This window comes from Octopus sinensis, linkage group LG3, assembly GCF_006345805.1.
Source record: "Octopus sinensis linkage group LG3, ASM634580v1, whole genome shotgun sequence".
Lineage (NCBI taxonomy): Eukaryota > Metazoa > Mollusca > Cephalopoda > Octopoda > Octopodidae > Octopus > Octopus sinensis.
The window spans coordinates 154978482-155002112 of NC_042999.1; the positions used below are offsets into that span (position 1 = coordinate 154978482).

The window sequence follows — 23631 nt, forward strand, 5'->3', positions numbered from 1 at the left end:
AGGACACAACCTTCTACCTCAGCCTCTCTAATCTTGAACACATTACCCACTAAGTTGCTACAAGCACTTAATTCTCATTTGTTTTAAATGTTTTCTTGTGCTAACATGGATAGGATGAATATGTACTGAGGTGTTGTTCTATAGCAAGATGTCCTTGTCACAATCTTCTACAGCTGTATGGCAAGAAGCTTGCTTCCTAACCACATGGTTCCGGGTTCAGTCCCACTGCATGGCACTTTGGGCAAGTGTCTTCTACCAAAGCCTTGTGAGTGGATTTAGTAGATGGAAACTGAAAGAAGCCTGTCGTATATATATATATAAATATTCAGGGATTATCTCATACATTCAAGTACCTTGGATCCCAGAGCATCCCGCTGTGCTTGAGGAGACCTGTTGAGTCAAGTACATGTACATGAACATCGAAACAAATATCAATGGAAATAGTTGTTGTGATACCTGTGCCGGTGGCACGAAAAGAAATAGGAAAAGAGAGAAAGAGTTTTCAAAGCCTTTATTCACAAAATAATGAATATCTTTTTAAAAAATGGTGAATATAGAACAAATAAATTAAATAAATCCAGCAAATTCATCTGTCTAAGATCTTGAAGAAATATTCAACCTACAAGAAAGAAAATATATTAAAAAGAAATTATCCTGTTTCTATAAAATGGTATATTTTAATTAGTTAAGATAAAAAATAGAGACGTAAATGGTTAAGATTTTTAGATATCATTATCACCAATCACCATCATCATCCTTTAATGCTTGTTTCCCATGCTGGCATTGGTGCCATGTAAGAAATACCCAATACATTCTGTGAAGTGGTTGGCATTAGGAAGGGCATCCAGCCATAGAAACCTGGCCAATACAATGAAGCCTGATGGAGTTCTCTAGCTTGCCAGCTCCTGTGAAAATGTCCAACCCATGCCAGCATGGAAAACAGATATTAAATGATGATGGTGATGAGCTCATGATGTGTGTGTGTATACATATATTTATTTGTAAATAAAATATAATAGTAAAATCTTTATAAAATTTTATTGAGTAGCCAGCATGTGAACTGATTAAGGAAAAAAATTAACACAAGGGATCTAATTTTTTCCATTATACACACACACACACACACATATATATATATTAATTGATAGAGGGAGATAAAAAAAACCAAGGCAGTAAATATATTTCATAACATTTATCAGGAAAAGGTCTTACAGCTGTTTCCAGGATATTTTATATATCCCTTCATCAGAGACGGTGCAAGATATATAAAATATCCCGGAAACACCTGTAAGACCTATTTTTGATAAAGGTTATGAAATCTATTTTCTGCCTTGGTTTTTTTTTTATCTCATTCTGTCAATTTATATCTATGCATAGTAATACATGACCCACATTGGACTCCTCACTCATATATTGAGCCTGGATCTTAACCATAGCACTTACTTAGCTTTTACCTGATACCTTTTAGGTCTTCCTGACACCAATACCTTTCATACCCTATATATATATATATATATATATATATAACGGGAAAGTTTACGAAAATAAACAAAAGACGAAGGCAGGTGGAGTACAAACAAACAAATGTATTAGTATAGCGCTCAGGAATAGAAATAGAAAAAATCTTTTACATTTCGAGCCTATGCTCTTCGACAGAAAGATACACAGAAAAAACAAGGATAGAAAAAAAATGTGTGTAGGAGCTAACGATCTATCATGGCGTCCTGACTTTGGAAAGTATATATATATATATAATACATATATATATATATATATACATATATATATATATATATATATATATATATATACACACATAATATCAAGTGCTATTACTGTGCATAAAAGCCAGATGCACCAACTTCAAGGGAATGAAAACTAGGAGGAATTCCTTCAATAAAAAAAATGGTTTAGTCATATACCATTAATGATTTCATGGTAACGCTGTTTACCATGTTCTCCACTCATCATAACCAGGAAAAATAAATATATAAACATCTGTACATACCATACGAACACCACGCATCCAGTAGAGCATATACAAATGTTTACACTTATAAATCTAATTTAAAGGGGTCTCTGCCTAGTTCATCTTGCCACATGTGTATAATTGGAATAATTCAACGCTGACTATATTCCGGTGCAATATTTGTAAATAAAATATAAGGATAAAATCTATATGAGATTTTATCGAGTAGCCAGTGTGTAAACCAATTAAGGGAAAAAGTACCTATTGAAGTAGTTTGGCATTAGGAAACCTTGCCAGATCAGACTGGAGCGTGGTGCGGCCTCCTGGCATTCCAGTCCTCAGTCAAACCGTCCAACCCATGCCAGTATGGAAAGCAGACGTTAAACGATGATGATGATGATGATGTATCGTTTATACTTGCCAGATGAGTTGAGTGAAGCAACATGCAATAAAGCATCTTGCTCAAGAACACAACATGCTACTGAGAATTGAACTCACAACCTTGTGATCATGAGCTGAACACCCTAACCACTAAACCATGTGCCTTCACATGAACTGTCATAGGACTAGATTAAATGTAATACTTACTTCTAAAATTCCATCTTCAGGTAGATCTGTGCAGTGGACAGCATTTTTGATTTTATCAATTCCAAACTGGGCACGCAGTGAGCGCGGTCGTAAATGTCGAGCAATCTCCTGAAGAAAATTTTTTAAAAATATATTTTGTCAGCCGGACTCTTTTCCCAACATTTTTATTTATTTCTTTTTAGATTTTCACTTTTTAACAATTAACAATCTGGATTATTTCATTTAATTATTTATTCATTTATTTTGTATTACAACTGCTGAACAACAGAATTGGTAAGGATAGGGCCCACACCAGATTTCTGTTTTGGTATGGTTTCAAGGGTTGGATGCCCTTTCTAAAGCCAACCACTTTACAGAATGTACTAGGTGCTTTTTGTGTGGACCCATGTAAGTGGCACTCATTAGTAGCACCATGCTTTTTATGTGACACTATCATCAGTGCTTTTTACATGGCACCAGCACCAGTGCTATTTACATGAGACCATCACTGATGCTTTTTGTGTTTTTTTTTATTTATGTGCCCTTTTCAAGCCTAGCCAGACTCATGGGCCCGGTTTCCCGGTTTCTGTGGCATATGTGTTCCCCCCAGCTGAACGGGACGCCAGTCCATCGCAGCGTTACTCAAGAAACAGGAAGAAAGAGTGAGAGAAAGTTGGGGCGAAAGAGTTCAACAGGGGTTGCCCCCCTGCCGGAGCCTCATGTAGCTTTACGTGTTTTCACTCAATAAACACACACGACGACCAGTCTGGGAATCGAAATCGCGATCCTCCGACCATGAGTCCGCTGCCCTAACCACTGGGCCATTGTGCCTCCACATACATATATATATATATATATATATATATATATATATATATATATATAATGTGTGTGTAAGTATGTAAATATATATCAATCAAAACAGGAGATTGGAAAATGTTTTTGGTGCTATTTACTCACCATTACACATGTTTCATTTGCTAATAGGAGTTACAAAATTGTGCATATAGGACAAAAGCATGTAGGATGCCTCTGAAAAGAAATTCTTCAGACTAAAAACAATTTGGGTTTTGATCCTATCTACATAACATTATATATATATATGTATATATATGTGTGTATATATATATATATATATATATATATAAAACGAGCTTCCACTGCCAAATTGACTCAGAAGGCTTTAGTCAGGGTTAGTTATAATAGAAGACCCTTGCCCAAGGTTCCACACGATGTGGTTGAACCCAAATACCATCTGGTTATCAGTTTAACCCTACAAACATGCCTGTGACTAAAAGTCTATGAAAAACAGCATAAAACGCTCTTTTAGGAAAAAATAGGAACTGAAGTAACTTACAGGATCAGCAGGACCAGCCATTTCCCGGAAGGCCTTCGGAGCATCTTTTGCCCGTAGAGCAATAGCCACACATGGTCCACTGGTCAGTTCAGTGACCATCGATGGATATTCTGGCACAACTCCTTTGTACACTTCAAGGAATTCTTCAGCACAAAGTCGTTCCAAGTGAAACATCTGGATCGCAGTTATTTCAAACCCAGCATCTGTTATTGTTCTTATGATTTTAGGGGCAAGCCCTGAATTAAAAACCAAATACAAAGAAAGATTTTCGGTTTATTCAAACAAAGATCACATGAATTTATTTAATTATTTACTTATTCATCCACCCTGTATCTACCTTTCGCTACATTCACCATATAAAAGGCACCTATGCCAGTACCAAAAAGGCACTCATACCCACTAACGTAGCTAGAGTGTGTGTCGCTCCTGGACTCCACAAAAAGCACATATTGCCTACAAAAAACCCCAAAGTGCTGCCCCCGCCCCTAGTTACACTAGTGCCTGTACAGGTGCCAAGTAAGTAGCACCCGTGTCAGTAACAAGTAAGGAACATCCATGCTAGAACCATGTAAGAGGCACTTGTGCCAGTGCCACATATTAAGCACCTATGCTGGTGCTATGTAAAAAGCACCCAGTACACTCTGTAAAGTGGTTGGTATTAGGAAGGGCATCCAGTCATAAAAAGACCATGCCAAAACAGACAATGGAGCCTGGGCACCTGTCTGTCCAACCCATGCCAGCATGGGAAACAAATACTAGTTCTTCCATTCATTATTTTCACACAAGGAGAGCAATTCCAGGTGAGGGGGATAATTGATTGCATCATATCCAGTGCTCAACTGGCACTCAACATCAGCGGAATTTGATAGGAAATTTTGATGGGTGATTATAATAAATACATCATTACCAGCATCCCCTTACTGGCACTTGTGCTAGTAGGGTGCCAAGAGCACTATCTGAGCATGATCGTTGCCAGAGCAGCCAACTGGCTTCCATGCCAGTGGCACGTAAAAGGGCACCATTCGAGCGTGACGTCGCCTTACTGGCACCTGTGCTGGTGGCATGTGTAAAAGGATTCAAGCGAGGTTGTTGCCAGTACCGCCTGACTGGCCCCCGTGGCCCGTAAAAAGCACCCACTACACTCTCGGAGTGGTTGGCGTTAGGAAGGGCATCCAGCTGTAGAAACACTGCCAAATCAAGATTGGAGCCTGGTGCAGCCTTCTGGTTTGCCAGCCCTCAGTCAAAATCGTCCAACACATGCTAGCATGGAAAGCGGACGTTAAACAATGATGATGACAGGAAGTTTGCATCATAGAAGCAGGGGTTGATCTCAGGTAGATTGGTATCAAAAAGGCTTAGCCAGTTAACTGATATAATCTACCTTGGGGTAGGGTAGGGGGTGATGAAACCAGTCAAATATTGGGGTCAATTTCGTTGACTGCTTCCTGCCTCGAATGTTTGAAGTTGTGTCTTAAGCTGGCGGAATCATTGAGACATTGGACATTGGACTTTATGTCTGGCAGAATCATTGAGACATTGGACAAAATGCTCGGTGGCATTTCGTCCAACCCTTTAGTTTCTGAGTTCAAATTCCACTGAGACACCATGTAGAGGATTCCTTGTTGGCTTGTTGTTTTTATGAGTTGCATTTCAGATCAACTTCTTAAGAATTTATTCCATTCCCACAGTAACCAAATTCATCAGAAAAGAAAAACAAAATGGAAATCTAAAGGAATATACTCACCACTGAGGACAGCATGTGGTTTGACCACGCAACAGGTACAATCTTCGAGGACAACAGGGTTCCTACGAATAATACCACCAGAAGTTGGGAAGAAAAATTCTAGCTGCTGTGCTGCTTCACCGGCACATCTTGGTCCATAGCAGAGATTAGCTGGGAAAGATATAGAATCTTATTAAATATTAAATTCATCTCATAAACTAAATTAATATCATCATCGTCACTGCCACCGCTACTACCACCACCACCATCATACAAACAGTGTCATTCATTTCCAGTATTCTGTGAAAAACACGTCTGGGGATATGTTACCTTGCTGGGAAACAGGTGAGGGTTAGTGATAGGAAGGGTATCCGGTTGTACAATATTTGCTTCAATGAATTCTATCCAACCAATGTAAGCACGGAAAAGTGGACGTTAAAACAATATTGATGATGATGATGATAATGGTGGTGATGACTATTCAACATACCTTCACCAAAGTGAGCCGATATAGTCAGTGGAGCACTTGCAACAGCCTCTTCTGTATTTACAGGACCTAATGCTCTTAACCAGGAACATATGGCATCATCTCCCAATAATTCCAGAGCCACTACAGGACCAGATGTCATGTTTTCGATCAATTTCCTGCCAATCAATAAATGGGAAAATAAATGAATTACAGAGATGTACTTGCATAGCAAGTGACCTGATCTGAGATCGTGCGCTGAAACAAAAACAATTGCAGCATGGAAGGTGTTTATAAGCCATTTAAAAACACAGAAAAATTGTTAGATCCACTTCAACATTGAACTTTAATTCGTCAAAATATTTTTGTCGTTTTGAAACCGTGACCTGTTCACTGACAAAATTCCATGCAGCACGGAATTTTGTCAGCGAACGGGTTGCAGTTTCAAAGTGATGAAAATATTTTGACAAATTAAATTTAAATGTTGAAGTGAAATCTAACAATTTTTCTGTGTTTTTAAATGGCTTATAAACACCTTCCACACTGCAATTTTTTTCGGTAAATTAATTAAATCTTTATATATAAAACTGTAGTTGTGTGAGAGTCTGTCCCCTCCGATTTAGATTCCTAACTACTCCCACATTTTGCGGTGCAGTTTAACCAAAAGCGGGTATCTTATAGTCGTGATTCATATCGAGCCCTTCTGGGTATTAGCGCGTGTCTATGATAAGTCTACAATTTAAAAAAAAAATTACTATCATTTTTCGTTTTTTAATGCATTTTTTGCTCGGTTTATATAAGGGAAGTAACTCTTTAAAAATGCTTATATAGTTATTTCCCTTACAAACCTAGCAACGCTGGACGATACTGCTAGTTTAGTTTAATTAAACAAATTCTATCAAAAGTTCTTGGTACTTACAAACATCAATTACTTCAAATTACTGAAACCAATAATGATGTCTACATAGGAGACTGAATTCCAAGTATATTACATATACACAAGGGGGTACAACATATATACAAGGGGGTACTGAAAAGTTCCTGAAAGGCCTCATTGGAGACTCAACCTTCCGAGTTCTTTCACAGGGCTTAGAAAAACTGAAGGACTGCTGCAATAAGTGAGTGAATCTGAGAAGGGAATATGTTAAATAATATCATAATTAACTGATCCTCTTCTATTTTCTTTTGCCCACTGGTTTCTGCCACGACTGCAATTAACTAAGTACCGTAAAATATTTTGTCTACCATTTTACCAATTCTGCGACTCCATTCAGACACTTGAGTTGCAGACCATCAGGCTCAGCAGTGATTGCTTTAATTCATTTTGCAAGAAGGACTGCTTCAGCCAGATTGTGTTCTGCCCGTACCTTCGAAATATGTATTGAGTCGAAACAGGGGCAGCTGATGAAGGGGAATATTCCTTGTATTGTTTGTCTTGTACTCTGTTTTTTCGATGTTAAAAAAAGTCCGTTTCCTTGTTTGGTTTTATGTTTTCGTTTCTCGTTGTGTTCTACATTTATTTGTGGTGTCCTGTACTCATATATGCATGTATATATACATATAGATGTAGGTATGGACATATATGTATGTATGTATACATATGTTTTATTTATTAAATTGTTATTATATGATTGAACGCCACACATCGTTTCTTCTTCTCCAAGTAAATTGCTTTCTAAAGTTGGTTAGAAGAAGAAAACAAAAAAAAAAAACACTAAATAAAAAGAGAACGAATAGTTGTATAAATGCCATTTGAAATTTACATGTAAAATTCTTTGTCCTTATAACCGAGACAAAATTCTGCAGCTTCTGCTCGTGTCAGCACACACATCTTCATCTTTGTTATCTTAAATCCTTTATTCTGAATAAATTCAAACATTTCTCCCATTTTCGGAACAGCTTTCGCATTCAGCAAGCCAAGAGTTCTGAAAGAAAAGGTAAAAGAAAACAAAAAAGTGTCATTGTCACCAAGAAAATATCTGGAAATATTTTGGATAGGTGCAAGCATGTCTGGTTGAAAAGTTGGCTTTCCAACCAGCCACTGAAAGTGCTAGACTTAACATTGCATGCTAAATAGCCATCAGTTACAGGGTACTTGCTGTTATTGTTGTTGTTGTTAAGCAACAAGATGGGTAAGGGAGATTAGGTGATGGTCTAGGGCTTAGGGGCGGGAGACCCCAGACCTTGGAAAAAAAAAATCTTTAGTCGTCTTGTAGTCGAGGGCTCTTTGTTGACGCCCGACACTACTTGGAGGTGGCCCTTGAAGTTGCTAGAAATGGAGATCTCCAGGTCCAAATTCTTGGACAGTTACTTGCTGTTAGGATTGCAAGGGTAGAAAGAAAATGTGAACTACACATGTCCAGAGCTAATTCCTTGCCTTCAGTCCCAACAGACCACTAGTGCCCAACCTGACTGGTCAAGGCCAGACACCAGGTCCCATCTTCTCCCATGTGATGTCCTTCATCATTGTCACAAACAACAGATGAACAGATGATACAGCCTAGAGCCAAGGTGTGACAAAAAGAAACTCCCATATTTTAAAGGGTGACAGCAGCTGAGGCAAGGTGTGCAGTACTCCAAATCATGATGGGAACTTAGAGAAAGAAAGATAAAACAAGTTACACAGAGACACCATTACCACTTACCTAACTTCATTATTTAATATGCATTGAAACAACAAGAGTTTTTCTGCCACATTCTATTTACAGTGGGGTAGACTGGGTAACTGTAAATTAGTGGGAAGAGGGACAAAGAGAGGGGTGGAGAAAGAGAGAGAGAATATGTGTGAGAGAGAGAGAGGACAGAATAGTGATGTTGTGGCGGACACCCCTAAGTGAGAAGTGGGCTGTTCCACTACTGATGAATAGTGGACTGACACAACAAGCAGGGTCAGTCAATGAAGTACGCTGCGTGGGCCAGTCATGCAGACAACAAAATACATTGTCATAATATAGGATATATCAGTGGCAATGAGGATTCGTACACAGGTAGTGAAAAATAAATCCTGTTGGAGAAGGAACTGAACTGCACACAGTGAAAATTATATAAATTCTACTGAAAAAAAGATTCTGAAGAACAAAAATAATAATGTTGTGTGAAAGAAAAAAAATTCTGGTGTCTGGCCTTGACCCCCAAGTGAGAAGTAGGCTGCTCTGCTACTGATAAATAGTGGACAGTTAAAGTTATTTTAATAAATTTTTCATTATTTTCAAAATTAATTGACATAAAGAGATTGTATTTCAACAGAAATTCTTCATAATTTTCAAAATTAGTTGAAACAAAAGCAGTGTCATTCAAATGGAATATGGCAACGAAGGGTTAAAGTGTTTTAAATGAAAACTTTCCACCAAAATTTCATGCTAAATTTATGTATTGGGTTGTCCGGAAAGTTTGTGCCGATTTTTAAAGGAAAAAAAAAAGGTCAATAAATACTTGCCATTACATTTTTAATCAACCAAATACGAACCATTTTGTTGCACAATGCGTCTCCATCTTTCCTTTAACTTGAAAATACCTTCTTCCCAGAATTGTGGTGGTTTCATGACAAAGAATTCATCAAGGTATCTTTTTATTTCATCCAAGGAATTGAAATTTTTACCATTAAGACTATTCTGCAGAGACCTGAATAAGTGGACATCCGAAGGAGCAATATCTGGCGAATATGGATGGTGGGGTAACACATCCCAGCCGAGCTGCAGCAATTTTTGTCTGGTTCCCAAAGCATCAAGCGCCGAAAATGAACTTTCTTATCTTCCATTTTAAAGGGTTACAGAATTAACACAGGTTATAGGAACATAAACCTTCTTTCACAAAAAGATAGCTTAACCCTTTAGCATTTAAACCGGCCATATCCAGCCCAAATTTTCTACTTCTTTTACGTTCAAACCATCTAGATCTGGCCTCTCACTCATATCCTACAATGTCATCCTCAAAATAAACCATCACATCATCAAATTCTCAGAGCTACAAGATAATGCAGGATTAACTCAAAACAATGTGAATGAAAAAGCATTAGATTTGACAGAGTAATCTGAACACTAAAGGGTTAAACTGTGCTCTAAATGGAGGTGTAGTCAAATCCTATTTTATGGACTCAACCATGTTCTAAAATAAGTTGAAAGGTAAGCTACTATAAATTGGCATGAACTTTCCGGACAACCCAATAATAAACACTAACTTAATAAATACAAACATTTTACAAAATCCTTCATTATTTTCAAAATTAATTAAAAGAAAGACAATGAATTTCAACAGGAATACAGTAATAAAAAAAGGTTAAAAGAACATCATTTTTACTTCTGAGTTTGATTTGTGAGTTCCCTTCTGGTAAATTCATCTCCAAAGTCTACAACATTAAGTTGTCGGGAGAATAAATTAATAACACTTCCAATGTAGAGGTCTTCTAAACTGATATTGTCACAAACAGTTCGCCTTAGGAAAACGCGATGCTTCTTGTATTCGTACTGGAAATAAATATTATTTAAAAAAATCATATTTCTTTGTATTAGAAAAATACTTTTTGTTTTTATTAGTTTTTGTTTGTTTTTATTAGTTTTATTAGTGCGGGTGGCACGTAAAAAGCACACACTACACTCACGGAGTGGTTGGCGTTAGGAAGGGCATCCAGCTGTAGAAACATTGCCAGATAAGACTGGAGCCTGGTGCAGCCTTCTGGCTTCCCAGATCCCCGGTCAAACCGTCCAACCCATGCTAGCATGGAGAACGGACGTTAAACGATGATGATGATGATGATGAACATATACCGTACTTAAACATGTATAAGGAACCCTTTTTTTGTCAAAAATTAGGTTAACAAAATATGGGAGTTTCTTATACATGGATAGTATTATAATCCCTTACAAAACTGTTTTTCCAAATTTTAAGCTCCCAAAATTAGGGGGTTCCTTATACACGTTAAAATCGTGGCACACTGTCGGTTATGACGATGAGGGTTCCAGTTGACCCGATCAACAGAACAGCCTGCTTGTGAAATATTAACGTCTAAGTGGCTGAGCACTCCACCGACACGTGTACCCTTAAAGTAGTTCTCAGGGAGATTCAGCATTACACAGAGTGTGACAGGTCTGGCCCTTTGAAATACAGGTACAACAGAAACAGGAAGAAAGAGTGAGAGAAAGTTGTGGTGAAAGGGTACAGCAGGGTTCGCCACTACCCTCTGCCAGAGCCATGTGGGACTTTAGGTGTTTTCGCTCAATAAACACTCACAACACCCAGTCTGGGAATCGAAACCGCGATCCCACGACCACGAGTCCGCTGCCCTAACCACTGGGCCATTGCACCTCCACACACATTAAAATACGGTAGTAACAATAAAATAGTGTGAATAAGCATGCTATAAGATAATGGGGTTCAGTCCCACAGTGTGACACCTTGGACAAGTGTCTTTTATTAAAACCCTGAACCAACCAAGGCCTTGTGGGTTGATTTAGTAGATGGAAACAGTCACTAAGCAGAATAAGATCTGCTTTCCTTCTCTGCCAAAAGGTGGTGTGTTGCTCTTCACTATAGACTTGGTAGACAGCTGGATTCATGTTATATGAGACAGCAGCTGCTCAACAGAATCCCGCAAACCAGTAACAATATTAATATGGACATCCAACAGAGAAACACAACTCGCATTACACACAAACAAACACTGTGGATATGTGATCTATCTTTGCCAAATTCAGGGGAAAATGCATTGAGCAGAACAGGTCTGTATACGCAGTGTTCATAGACTTCACAAAGGTTTGACACAACACACAATACAAACACCAATACAACAAAAGACTTGTGCTAAAGCCAATAACAAAACAAACCAATGCAATACACTACCGGGAAGAGTCTGGTTATCCCCCAACACCAATAAAAACAAAAAACACACCTCAGCAACACGTGATGCAGTAGAAATTTGCCTGAAACTATCAAATATTGAATGATGATGATGATTGATAGTGATGATAAATGCCCTGATGCAGTACCAGGCAGTGGCTCTCATGGCATCTGATCTTAACTGATTGGAAGTGTTATCATGTACATTGTTTTGTCATGGTATAAAATATTCTGCTCAATACCACAAATTTGCTTGTCAATTGTTTGACCTTAACTAGCTGAGCATGTCCCTTAGTGGCTTACAATTTGTGCATTCCTGATCAGGAGCAGGAATAGTGGAGGATAGCTATGGGTCGAGAGGAATTCTTTGGGGTTTGAATAATTCACCCCTGGAAACATGGGTGTTTCATTCATCATTCTTAACCAGCCCTTATTCAAGGACTTTTTGAGTGGGATGGGCTACTTGACCTGAAAAAAATTCTAACTGGACTCCAGCTACAAGGTCATGTGCTGTTTATTCTGATATGAAATTACCATGCCATGCACATACGGTTGTGATGCATGTGCCTGGTGTACCCTTATCAGATAGGTAGTCATGATGGGTATATTGGACTTTGTATATTTGTACCCCAATATCACTTTGATGGTATGGACTGCCCTCTCACCCAATGAATAATAATGCCCTGATACAGTACCAGGCAGTAGCTCTTATGGCTTCTGATCTTAACTGGTTGGAAGTGTTATCATGTACATGTTTTGCCTTGATATAAAAGATGGGCTACAGCAAATATTTATTCTGCTCAATACCACAGATTTGCTTGTCAGTTGCTTGACCTTAACCAGTTGAGCATGTCCCTTAGTGGCTTATATGTGCATCCCTGATCATGAGCAGGAATAGTTGGAGAGCATCTTAGCTATGGGTCAACATGGGTGTTTCATTCATCATCCTTAATTAACCCGTATTCGGGGATTCTTTAACAGGTGGGCTACTTGACCTGAAAATAATTCTAACTGGGTTCCATCTGCAAGGTTATGCGCTGTTTATCTTCATAAGAGATTACCATGTCACATACATATGGTTGTGATGCATGTACCTGGTGTACCCTTATCAGATGGGTAATCATGATGGCTATACTGGGCTTCATATATTTGTACCCCAGTGTCACTTTGATGGCATGTACTGCTCCCTAACTCAATAATAATAATAATAATAATAATAATAATAATAATAATAATAATAATAATAATGATAATAATAATAATATAATAATAATAATAATAATAATAATAATAATAATAATAGTCCTCTCAATGATTAGTCAGAGATGATTTTTAAAATGAGAATATCTGAAATACTTGAATGCTCTCACAAATTAGAATACTAAAGATGAACCTGACTGCTCCCAAAAATTAAGTAAAAAACAGGAAAAATAATCCAGAATCCTTGTCTGGCATCGGATCAATCCCAAGATCTATTAAGTTTGTGCCAGTCAGGAGGCCAAATATCCCTAAAAGTTTCAGCCGAATCCATCCGGCAGTTCTTGAGATATCTTGTCCACAGACAAACAGACATGACCGAAAACAATACCTCCACCTTCACTAAGGCAGAGGTAATAATACTTATAATGATGATGATGATGATGATGATGATGATGATGATGATGATTGATGATGATGATAACACTGATATCAAGAAATCCTCTTGCGAGTGTGACCTAGGCATCACTGTCAGCAGTGATTTGCGTTGGTCAAAGCATATCTCTAAGATTGTCAGGAAGGCCGAGGGTGTCTTGGCATCACTCAGCAGGTCTTTTGTTAGCCGCTCTCCAGCCATCTATTTAAAACTGTATACAGCTATGGTACGACCACACTTGGAATTCGCATCATCAGTTTGGAACCCCTATCTTGCACAGAACATTGACCTCCTGGAATCTGTCCAGAGACGTGCAACCAAACGCATACCCTCCATCAGACACCTACCATATTCTGAGCGCCTTGTTTCCCTGGGCATGGATTCACTGAAGCTCCGGCGTTTGGCGACGGACTTGGTAAACACCCACAAAGTTATCAACCACCTCACAACAACAACACTGAACACCTTTTTGATCTCCATGTGTCTAACACACGTGGACATGCCTACAAAGTCAGAAAACAATACAGCTCCATGACTTTCGGAAACATTTTTTCACGCTCAGAGTTGCTGAAGCATGGAATAAACTGCCTGCGTCAGTTGTTGACTGCCATGACACTGCATCTTTTAAGGCCCTCATGCTTTCCGAAATCCGCCGAAACTACACCTGATTATATATACACTTTAGATGAGTTGTAGTGCACCTGAGCACTGTACACAATTATTATTATTATTATTATTATTATTATTATAATAGTGGGGGAGCATCACAGCCATGTATTGAGAGGAATGCTTTGGGGTTTGAATAATTCGCCTCTGGAAACATGGGTTTTTCGTTCAACATACTTAAACAACCCTTATTCAGGGACCTTTTGAGCGGGATGGGTTACTCGACGTGAAGAAAATTCTAACTGGGCCCCACCTACAAGGTCATGTGCTGTTTATCTTGATATGAGATCACCATGTCATGCACATATGGTTGTGATGCATGTGCCTAGTGTACCCTTATCAGACGGGTAGTCATGATGGGTATACTGGGCTTCGTATATTTTACCCCAGTGTCGCTTTGATGGCATGCACTGCTCTCTCACTCAATAATAATAATAATAATAATAATGGTTTCAAATTTTGGCACAAGGCCAGCAATTTTAGTGGTGGGGTGGGGGTCAGTCAATTTTATTCATTCCAGTACTTCATTGGTACTTTATTTTATTAACCCACAATGGTTGAAAGGCAAAATTTTAGTAGTAGTAGTAGTAGTAGAAGTAGTAGCAGCAGCAGCAGTAGTGGTGGTGGTAGCAGCAGTAACAACTACAACAACTATTTTTAATTTAAGCACAAGACCAGGAATTTCAGGAGAAAGGGGCAGTTGATATCAAGGTGAGATTTTGAAGTGTATTTCTCTGAATTTCGATGGAAATAGTTCATACTTCTCTCTCAATGCCACTGACCCCATTCTTCCATTATTCACCTGTTGTTTGTTTTTTGTTTTTTTGTTTTTTTATTGAGAACAAAAGAAATAGCACAAAATTAAACTAACATTTCATATTATGTTTCCCACAACCTACCAATATATCAACATCTACTGTCTCCCTACCACCACCACCACCACCACCACCACCCGCCATCACACACAGCTGTTACATAGTGTTGTTGGTTTGTTTCTATTTCTTTTGTCCATAAATTCAGTCTTTCTAAGACAAACAACCATTAAACCTTGAATAATTATATATTTACTACTGTTTAGCTCCAGGGAAAAAAATCTTTTCCAGCTAGCTACTGGCACACAGTTTCTGTCCTGGGAGTGATAAACTCCCTTGCTCATTCCATACGGGCATGAGCTGCGTGTCGGAAGCCAGCTGGAAAAGATGTTTTCCTGGGGCTAAACAGTAGTGACATCATCCTGTGTAGGACTGTCACATTCTGTTGACAAATTAACTGTTCAGTACTGTAATTGCATATCTGTCACTCAGAGATTTAAAAAAATTGTTTTTCTCTTTAATCATATATTTCTTATGGTCCCTCTTTCTTGTTAACTTTCTCACTCCCTCTCTCTTTCTCTCTGGTTGGGCAACCATGTACCTCCTCTACAGCAAAACATCTTTTTTTTATTTCTTTATTACCCACAAGGGGCTAAACATAGAGGGGACAAACAAGGACAGACAAACGGATTAAGTTGATTACATTGACCCCAGTGCATAACTGGTACTTAATTTATCGACCCCGAAAGGATGAAAGGCAAAGTCAACCTCGGAAGAATTTGAACTCAGAACGTAACGGCAGACGAAATACCTATATCTTTACTACCCACAAGGGGCTAAACATAGAGGGGAAAAACAAGGACAGACAAAGGGGTTAAGTCGATTACATCGACCCCAGTGCGTAACTGGTACTCAATTTATCGACCCCAAAAGGATGAAAGGCAAAGTCGACCTCGGAGGAATTTGAACTCAGAACATAACGGCAGACGAAATACCGATAAGCATTTCGCCCGGTGTGCTAACGATTCTGCCAGCTCGCCGCCTTCGTTTCTGTCTCTGTTGCACTGTAATCATTCATCATCTGACATAAGATCACCACCTCCAATGCCCCCCTCCTCCTCTCAAAGGATCTTTGTCTTACAAAGTTATTTGGCGGCCCTGTCAGTGCAGGCACCATTTAAAAAGCATCCAATCCACATTGTAAATGGTTGGCATTTGGAAAGGCATCCAGCTGTAAAAACCTTGCCAAAACTAACCTCGCCTGTGCTGGTGCCATGTAAAAAGCACTCAGCCAACTGTGCAGGGTGGTTGGTGTTAGAAAGGGTACCCAGCTATAAAAGCCATGCCAAGAGAGACACAGAAGTATGGTGCAGGTTTCTTATTTCTTTATTACCCACAAGAGGTTAAACAAGGACGGACAAAGGGATTAAGTCTATTACATCGACCCAAGTGCGTAACTGGTACTTAATTTATTGACCTTTCAAATACAGGTACAACAGAAACAGGAAGAAAGAGTGAGAGAAAGTTGTGGTGAAAGAGTACAGCAGGATTTGTCACCATCCCCTGCCAGAGCCGCATGGAGCTTAAGGTGTTTTCGCTCAATAAACACTCACAACCCCCAGTCTGGGAATCGAAACCACAATCCTATGACTGCGAGTCCGCTGCCCTAACCACTGGGTCATTGCGCCTCCACATAGCTAAAATATGTATATAGAAAAACTGTCTATGTACAGCTAATGTATGCTTATAGTTAATGTATACATATAGCTAATGTATGCATATAGTTAATGTATGCATATAGCTTAATGTATGCATATAACTAATGTATGTGTATAGCTAATATATAAGTATAGAGAAACTATGGGAAGCCAGTAAGGGCAAAAATCACTACATCAATATTCTAGTTTTGTGAATCTTGACTCCTCAATAACTTCATTAGATTTAATTATACTTACCATTTCCACAGACTTGTCTTTAGGGTAGTAGAGAAACTGGTAGCGCCGTGTCAGCGAAGCAACAGCATCGTACCAGTCGACAACGAAGCAGTAACGCTTACAATCTTCCTCCTGCACAACAAAATGAGAGTGAGATAATTTTTAAAAAAAAGAAAGATGGAACATGTCTGTCTGTCTTGTGAGCCGCTACAGCAATGATGTTTGTCTCACTCCAACATACATAAATGTTTTAACACAAATCAATAAAGAGATTTTATTTCAGACAATGGCACAGCATTAAGCCTTCCAAGTGTTCTTTTACTCTTTTACTTGTTTCAGTCATTTGACTGCAGCCATGTTGGAGCACTGCCTTAAGCTGAAGAAATCGACCCCACGACTTATTCTTTGTAAGCCTAGTACTTATTCTATCGGTCTCTTTTGCCGAACTACGAAGTTACAGGAATGTAAACACACCAATATCGGTTGTCAAGCGATGGTGGTTGAACAAACACAGACACACAAATATATACATATATATATATATATTTATATATACTCTTTTACTTGTTTCAGTCATTTGACTGCGGCCATGCTGGAGCACCGCCTTTAGTTGAGCAAATCGACCCCGGGACTTATTCTTTGTAAGCTCAGTACTTATTCTATCGGTTGTCAAGCAATGCTAGGGGGACAAATACAGACACACAAACACACACACATACATATATACGACGGGCTTCTTTCAGTTTCCGTCTACCAAATCCACTCACAAGGCATTGGTCGACCCGGGGCTATAGCAGAAGACACTTGCCCAAGATGCCACGCAGTGGGACTGAACCCGGAACCATGTGGTTGGTTAGCAAGCTACTTACCACACAGCCACTCCTATATTTATATATATATATATTATATATATATATATATATATAATATATATATATATATATATATATATATATATATATAATATATATATATATATACGACAGGCTTCTTTCAGTTTCCATTTAACAAATTAACTCACAAGGCTTTGGTTGGCCCGAGGCTGTAGTAGAAGATATTTGCTCATGGTGCCACACATTGGGACTCAACCCGGAACCATGTGTGTCTGTGTTTGTCTCCCCAACATTGCTTGACAACCGATGCTGGTGTGTTTACGTGCCCGTAACTTAGCGGTTCGGCAAAAGACACAGATAGAAAAAATACTAGGCTTACAAAGAACAAGTCCTGGGGTCGATTTGCTCGACTAAAGGCGGTGCTCCAGCATGGCCGCAGTCAAATGACTGAAACAAGTAAGTAAAGAGAGTAATTACTTTTTAGATAATGCTGTACAAATCACAGATTCTTTCTTCCTTTCTTTTTTTTTTCTTTCCAAATCTTGTCAATATTATCGTAATATTTACCCTTGTAATCCTGAAGAAATACGCATTCAACAAAGTTAGGTGGGAGAGGGAATGATCCCCCCCCCTCACACAAACACCTCAAAATAACCATTTCTACTATAAGCAAGAGGGCTAAAATTTGGTGGAAGGGGGTAAGTCGATTACATCCACCTCAGCGCTCGACTGGTACTTATTTTAACGACCCCGAAAGGATGAAAGGCGAAGTTGAGCTCAGCGGAATTTGAACTCAGAACGTAAAAATGGGACGAAATGCCTCTAAGCATTTTGTTCGACGCTCTAACAATTTTGCTAGCCCTTCTCCTGCTCCAATAATCTTAATCTACATCCATCCTTTATAATGGACTAGCAGTATCGCCCGGCGTTGCTCGGGTTTGTAAGGGAAATAACTATATAAGCATTTTTAGAGAGTTATAGCCAAAAAATAGCAAAAAAAATGCATTAAAAATGGAAAAAAAATTATGGTAAATTTTTTTTAAATCGTAGACGCGCGCTAATACCCAGAAGGGCTCGATATGAATCACGACTATAAGATACCCGCTTTTGGTTACACTGCACCGCAAAATGTGGGAGTAGTTAGGAATCTAAATCGAAGGGGACAGACACACAACTTCACTTTTATAAATAAAGATATCGGGAAAATTTCATTAAAAATTATGCGTTCTTAAGCTATGAAGGAAGGAAACCAAGGCGTAAGAGAGGAGCATATTTCTGAAGTTATAACCAATAAATTAACAACCGTTTAAAATAACTGTAAATATTGAAATAATGTGATATTTGATAAAGATCAAATCCTAATAGAACCGCCTTTAATTATTTCTTTTTAAATGATCATGATCTGTATTTTGGCGGGGAAATAAAACTGTTTTTGTTGTCGTTCGTTATCTTTCTGCAACCGCCAAACAAACTGTTGTGGTAACTAACGAAAGAGAAGAAAGAAATGTAAATATTAGTAAAACAGAACCACATTATATGTAAATAGAAAAAGACTTCGACTTACTGAATTCTGATTTTCTAAATTACCTCCTAACATCGTGATGCAAGTAATTTCTTTTCTTTTTAAACGCAGAGAATTCTAAATCAAACTTATGAAAATCGAGACATTTTCTTTTAGTTAGGAAGCTGTTGTTAGCAACGGTTCCAAACCGGAAGAATTTAGAAATATCTCTTCCGGAAACAATATTAAACCGTTCACAGCTGACTTAGAAGGGGGCTTCTATGTGTGAGAAGCTTCGAAATGCTAGAAATAGCAGCCAGGTCTCTCCCAAATTACGGCGAGCTGCGTTTTATTTAAAGAAGACGTGTTGGTGGCAGCCAGATAGAAAAGATCCAAGTTCTGGATCTGGATAATCTGTGCTGGAATGGTCACAGTTGGAATAACTTTTGATGATACGTTTGCTCAATCTCGGGGTGCTAGGAGCTTCGAAATGCTAGAAATAGCAGCCAGATCATTTCGATGCTGTAGTTTTGGACCTGGGTGCATTTGAACTCGGGGTAAACAACAACGGCGATAGTTATTCGGGCGGGCTGGCAGAAATGTTAGCATGCCGGGCGAAATGCTTTGTGGTATTTCGTCCATCGCTGCGTTCTGAGTTCCAATTCCGCCGAGGTTGACTTTGCTTTTCATCTTTTCGAGGTCGATAAATTAAGTACCAGTTACGCCCTGGAGTCGATATAATCGATTTAATCCGTTTGTCTGTCCTTGTTTGTCCTCTCTGTGTTTAGCCCCTTGTGGGTAGTAAAGAAATCGGTATTTTGTCTGCCGCTACGTTCTGAGTTCAAATTCCTCCGAGGTCGACTTTGCCTTTCATCCTTTCGGAGTCGATAAATTAAGCACCAGTTACGCACTGGGGTCGATATAATCGACTTAATCCGTTTGACTGTCCTTGTTTGTCCCCTCTGTGTTTAGACCCATGTGGGCAGTAAAGAAATAAGTTATTCACAATAAGGAAGAGAAAAATATATCCCAAGCGGTGCGAGAGATATTAGTTAAACAAACGTCAGGTAGATCCTATGTGGTGAGACAAAAATCTTCGATTTACTCAAATTATCTATGCAATTCATGAACAAAAGCTCCCTCTATATGTGTTTAAAATCTCAAAAACAAATATCGAGATGACTTTATTAAAAACGAAGCAAGACGATGTGAGTGAATCTTTTTACCTTGTTTCAGTCCTTAGACTGCGGCCTAGCTGGGGCACTGCCTTGACGGGTTTAGTACTAATTTTTTTAAAAGTCTAGAACTTATTCTAATGTCTCTTTTGCCAAACCACCGATGTTACGAGGCTGTAAACAAACCAACAGTGATTGTCAAGTAGTGTACGCGGGAGAGGTACACAAGCACAAGGGACACACACACACATACACACACACACACACACACACCACACAAACACACACACACACACACACACAAATTTATATATACACAATGGGCTTCCATAGTTTCATTCTACCAAATTCACTTACAAGACATTGGTCGACCCGGAGCTACAGAACATGCTTGTCCAAGGTGTCTTGCAGTGGGATTGAACCGAAACCCACCTAGCCAAAGAGCGAACTTCTTAATCACACAGTCATGTCTACGCCTTGTCTTTGAAGAAAGCCTCTTTCAGCCCTTTTACATCTCTCCTAAGCGGAGCATAATATTCAACGAAATCAGGGACTTAAAATACAACAATATGTCTTTACTCGTTTTTTTTTTACTTGTGTCGGTCATGTGACTGTGGCCATGCTGGAGCACCGCCTTTAGTCGAGCAAATCGACCTCAGGACTTATTCTTTGTAAGCCTAGTACTTATTCTATCGATCTCTTTTGCCGAACCGTTAAGTTACGGCGACGTAAACTCACCAGCATCGGTTGTCAAGCGATGTTGGGGGGACAGACACAGACACACAAACATATACGCACGCACACACACACACACACACAAATATATATATAGGCGCAGGAGTGGCTGTGTGGTAAGTAGCTTGCTAACCAACCACATGGTTCCGGGTTCAGTCCCACTGCGTGGCATCTTGGGCAAGTGTTTTCTGCTATAGCCCCGGGCCGACCAATGCCTTGTGAGTGGATTTGGTAGACGGAAACTGAAAGAAGCCTGTCGTGTATATATATATATATGTATGTGTGTGTGTGTGCTTGTGTGTCTGTGTTTGTCCCCCTAGCATTACTTGACAGCCGATGCTGGTGTGTTTACGTCCCCGTAACTTAGCGGTTCGGCAAAGGGGACCGATAGAATAAGTACTGGGCTTGCAAAAAATGAGTCCCGGGGTCGATTTGCTCGACTAAAGGCGGTGCTCCAGCATGGCCGCAGCCAAATGACTGAAACAAGTAAAAGAGTGTATATATATATATATATATATATATATATATATATATATATACTAGCAGTATCGCCCGGCGTTGCTCAGGTTTGTAAGGGAAATAACTATAAAGCATTTTTAGAGAGTTATAGTCAAAAAATAGCAAAAAAATGGGAAAAAAATGATGGTAAATTTTTTTTGAGAGTTAAAAAGGTGGAGTTGCGTCCCCTAGACGGTCTGTGGTTTGGGTTTCTGATTCTCGACCCCATGTCGAATTTATCGATTTTTTTCAGAACTGAGGGAACTTTTCAAAATTTTCGCTGCGTTAGTTTTGAATTATGACATTGGGCTATGTGTGTGTCAAGTTTCATCAGAATCGGTTGAAAGCCGTGGTCAGAGTGAGGGTACGAGAAAACAGACACACAGAAAACGCACAGACAAACTGCCGTTTATATATAGAGATATATATATATATATATACGACAGGCTTCTTTCAGTTTCCGTCTACCAAATTCACTCACAAGGCTTTGATCGGCCCGAAGCTATAGTAGAAGACATTTGCCCAAGGTTCCACGCAGTGGGACTGAACCCGGAACCATGTGGTTGGTAAGCAAGCTACTTACCACAGAGCCACTCCTACGCCTACGTCTGTAAATAATATTTTCAACTGGCAACTTTATAAGTGAGGGAATGAATTTTGCTCCGGGAGTGCAAACCCAGGCCCGATGAAGTTTTTCAGGAGGATGTTCAAACCGTTTTTATTGCCCACGAAAATTTTAGTGGGTGCTCTTGTAACCCTTGTATCTCTTGTTTCCGATCCTATGTGTGGCTTTTGAAATGTTCAAGAATGGGTACTGGACCCCTAGCAAGACTAAGATGCTCGTAAGGTGGGGAACCTGGATGTTTCAACGCCTCAGCCTTGCAATTACCTGCGCTGATGGCATATCTTGGGGTATCTAAAAAATTTAGAAAGGAACCAATTTCCTCTGACCTGATTATAGCTGAAATACAATGAATGGTATGCTTGTGCTCCCGTGGCGATTATTTATTGATTGATTTTCTTTGCTTTTTTTTCTTTATTCCTTTTCCATTTTCTAACTGTTTACTTTTATATGTAACGTAACCACGAATCTGGTCTCCGTCATTCTTTGTGTCAAAACGCTCTTCAAAACCTTTCCATTAACACTGACCAGTGATATTGGTTAGCACTGACCAATCCTTTTAACGTACTTCACCTCTTCCGCAATATACATCAAAGTGCTCATTATAACTCCTTTTCGGATAGAGAGCCCATTCTAGCCAGCCTTTGCCATTTGTAACACAGCATCAACCACCTTCAGTTGCAAATCACCCACGTCAAACTCATACAGTGGTTTTATTGGTGTGCTAAAACCTGAGGTCGCCATGAGCGGCTCACTCCATTTCTCATCTGAACATGTGGATTTCAGATATGCTTCCCGCTCTTCTTTCAACACCTTTAGGAATTCGAATGCTCTTTCTTCATACATTTTTGGTCTTTATAGAAACCCTTTCACCGTTTCTCTCGGTATTTCCTCTTCTAGAAATGCTATTCCGCCTTTCTCTTGTTTACGAACCTTCCCTTCACATCATCATAGAGCTCCGAAGGGCCTGCTTTTATTTCTTCCCGAGCCTTCAACATCTGTCACCAAAGAATTTTTTTCTAGGCCTGAAATTCGCCAGCAGACGCCGCTTTCTTCGATAACTTCCATCCCAAATTGCTCGGTTTCCTCTACTCAACATGGACTTGGGGACTTGGCCCCAAATTCTTCCGTTGACTAAAATTAACGCAGTTTCAGCACCCCTGGCTCCCCCCCCCCCCGCTTCACTCTTCAATTCCTTGCAACTCAATTCCTTCCCCATCCATTCTTCATCTGTAGCTGACGGCTACAAGATGAAAACCATCCTCTCCCTCTTCTCTTGTGCAGAGTGAGGGTCTGTAGTATTGTGGT

At 39.3% G+C, this 23631-nt stretch overlaps 1 protein-coding gene across 1 annotated transcript; it reads right to left on the reverse strand.

Moving 5' to 3' along the window:
* Positions 1 to 496: 496 nt before the first annotated feature.
* Positions 497 to 19521, reverse strand: LOC115209789 (nucleoside diphosphate kinase 7). The gene is made up of 9 exons (XM_029778327.2): positions 19357 to 19521; positions 16981 to 17091; positions 10379 to 10545; positions 7846 to 8007; positions 6107 to 6261; positions 5638 to 5787; positions 3894 to 4129; positions 2558 to 2665; positions 497 to 619 (listed from the first exon to the last, which is right to left on the reverse strand). Exons 1-9 carry the CDS (start codon positions 19387 to 19389, stop codon positions 587 to 589), a joined length of 1155 nt encoding a protein of 384 aa, XP_029634187.1. The 5' UTR covers positions 19390 to 19521; the 3' UTR covers positions 497 to 586.
* Between the last annotated feature and the right edge of the window lie 4110 nt (positions 19522 to 23631).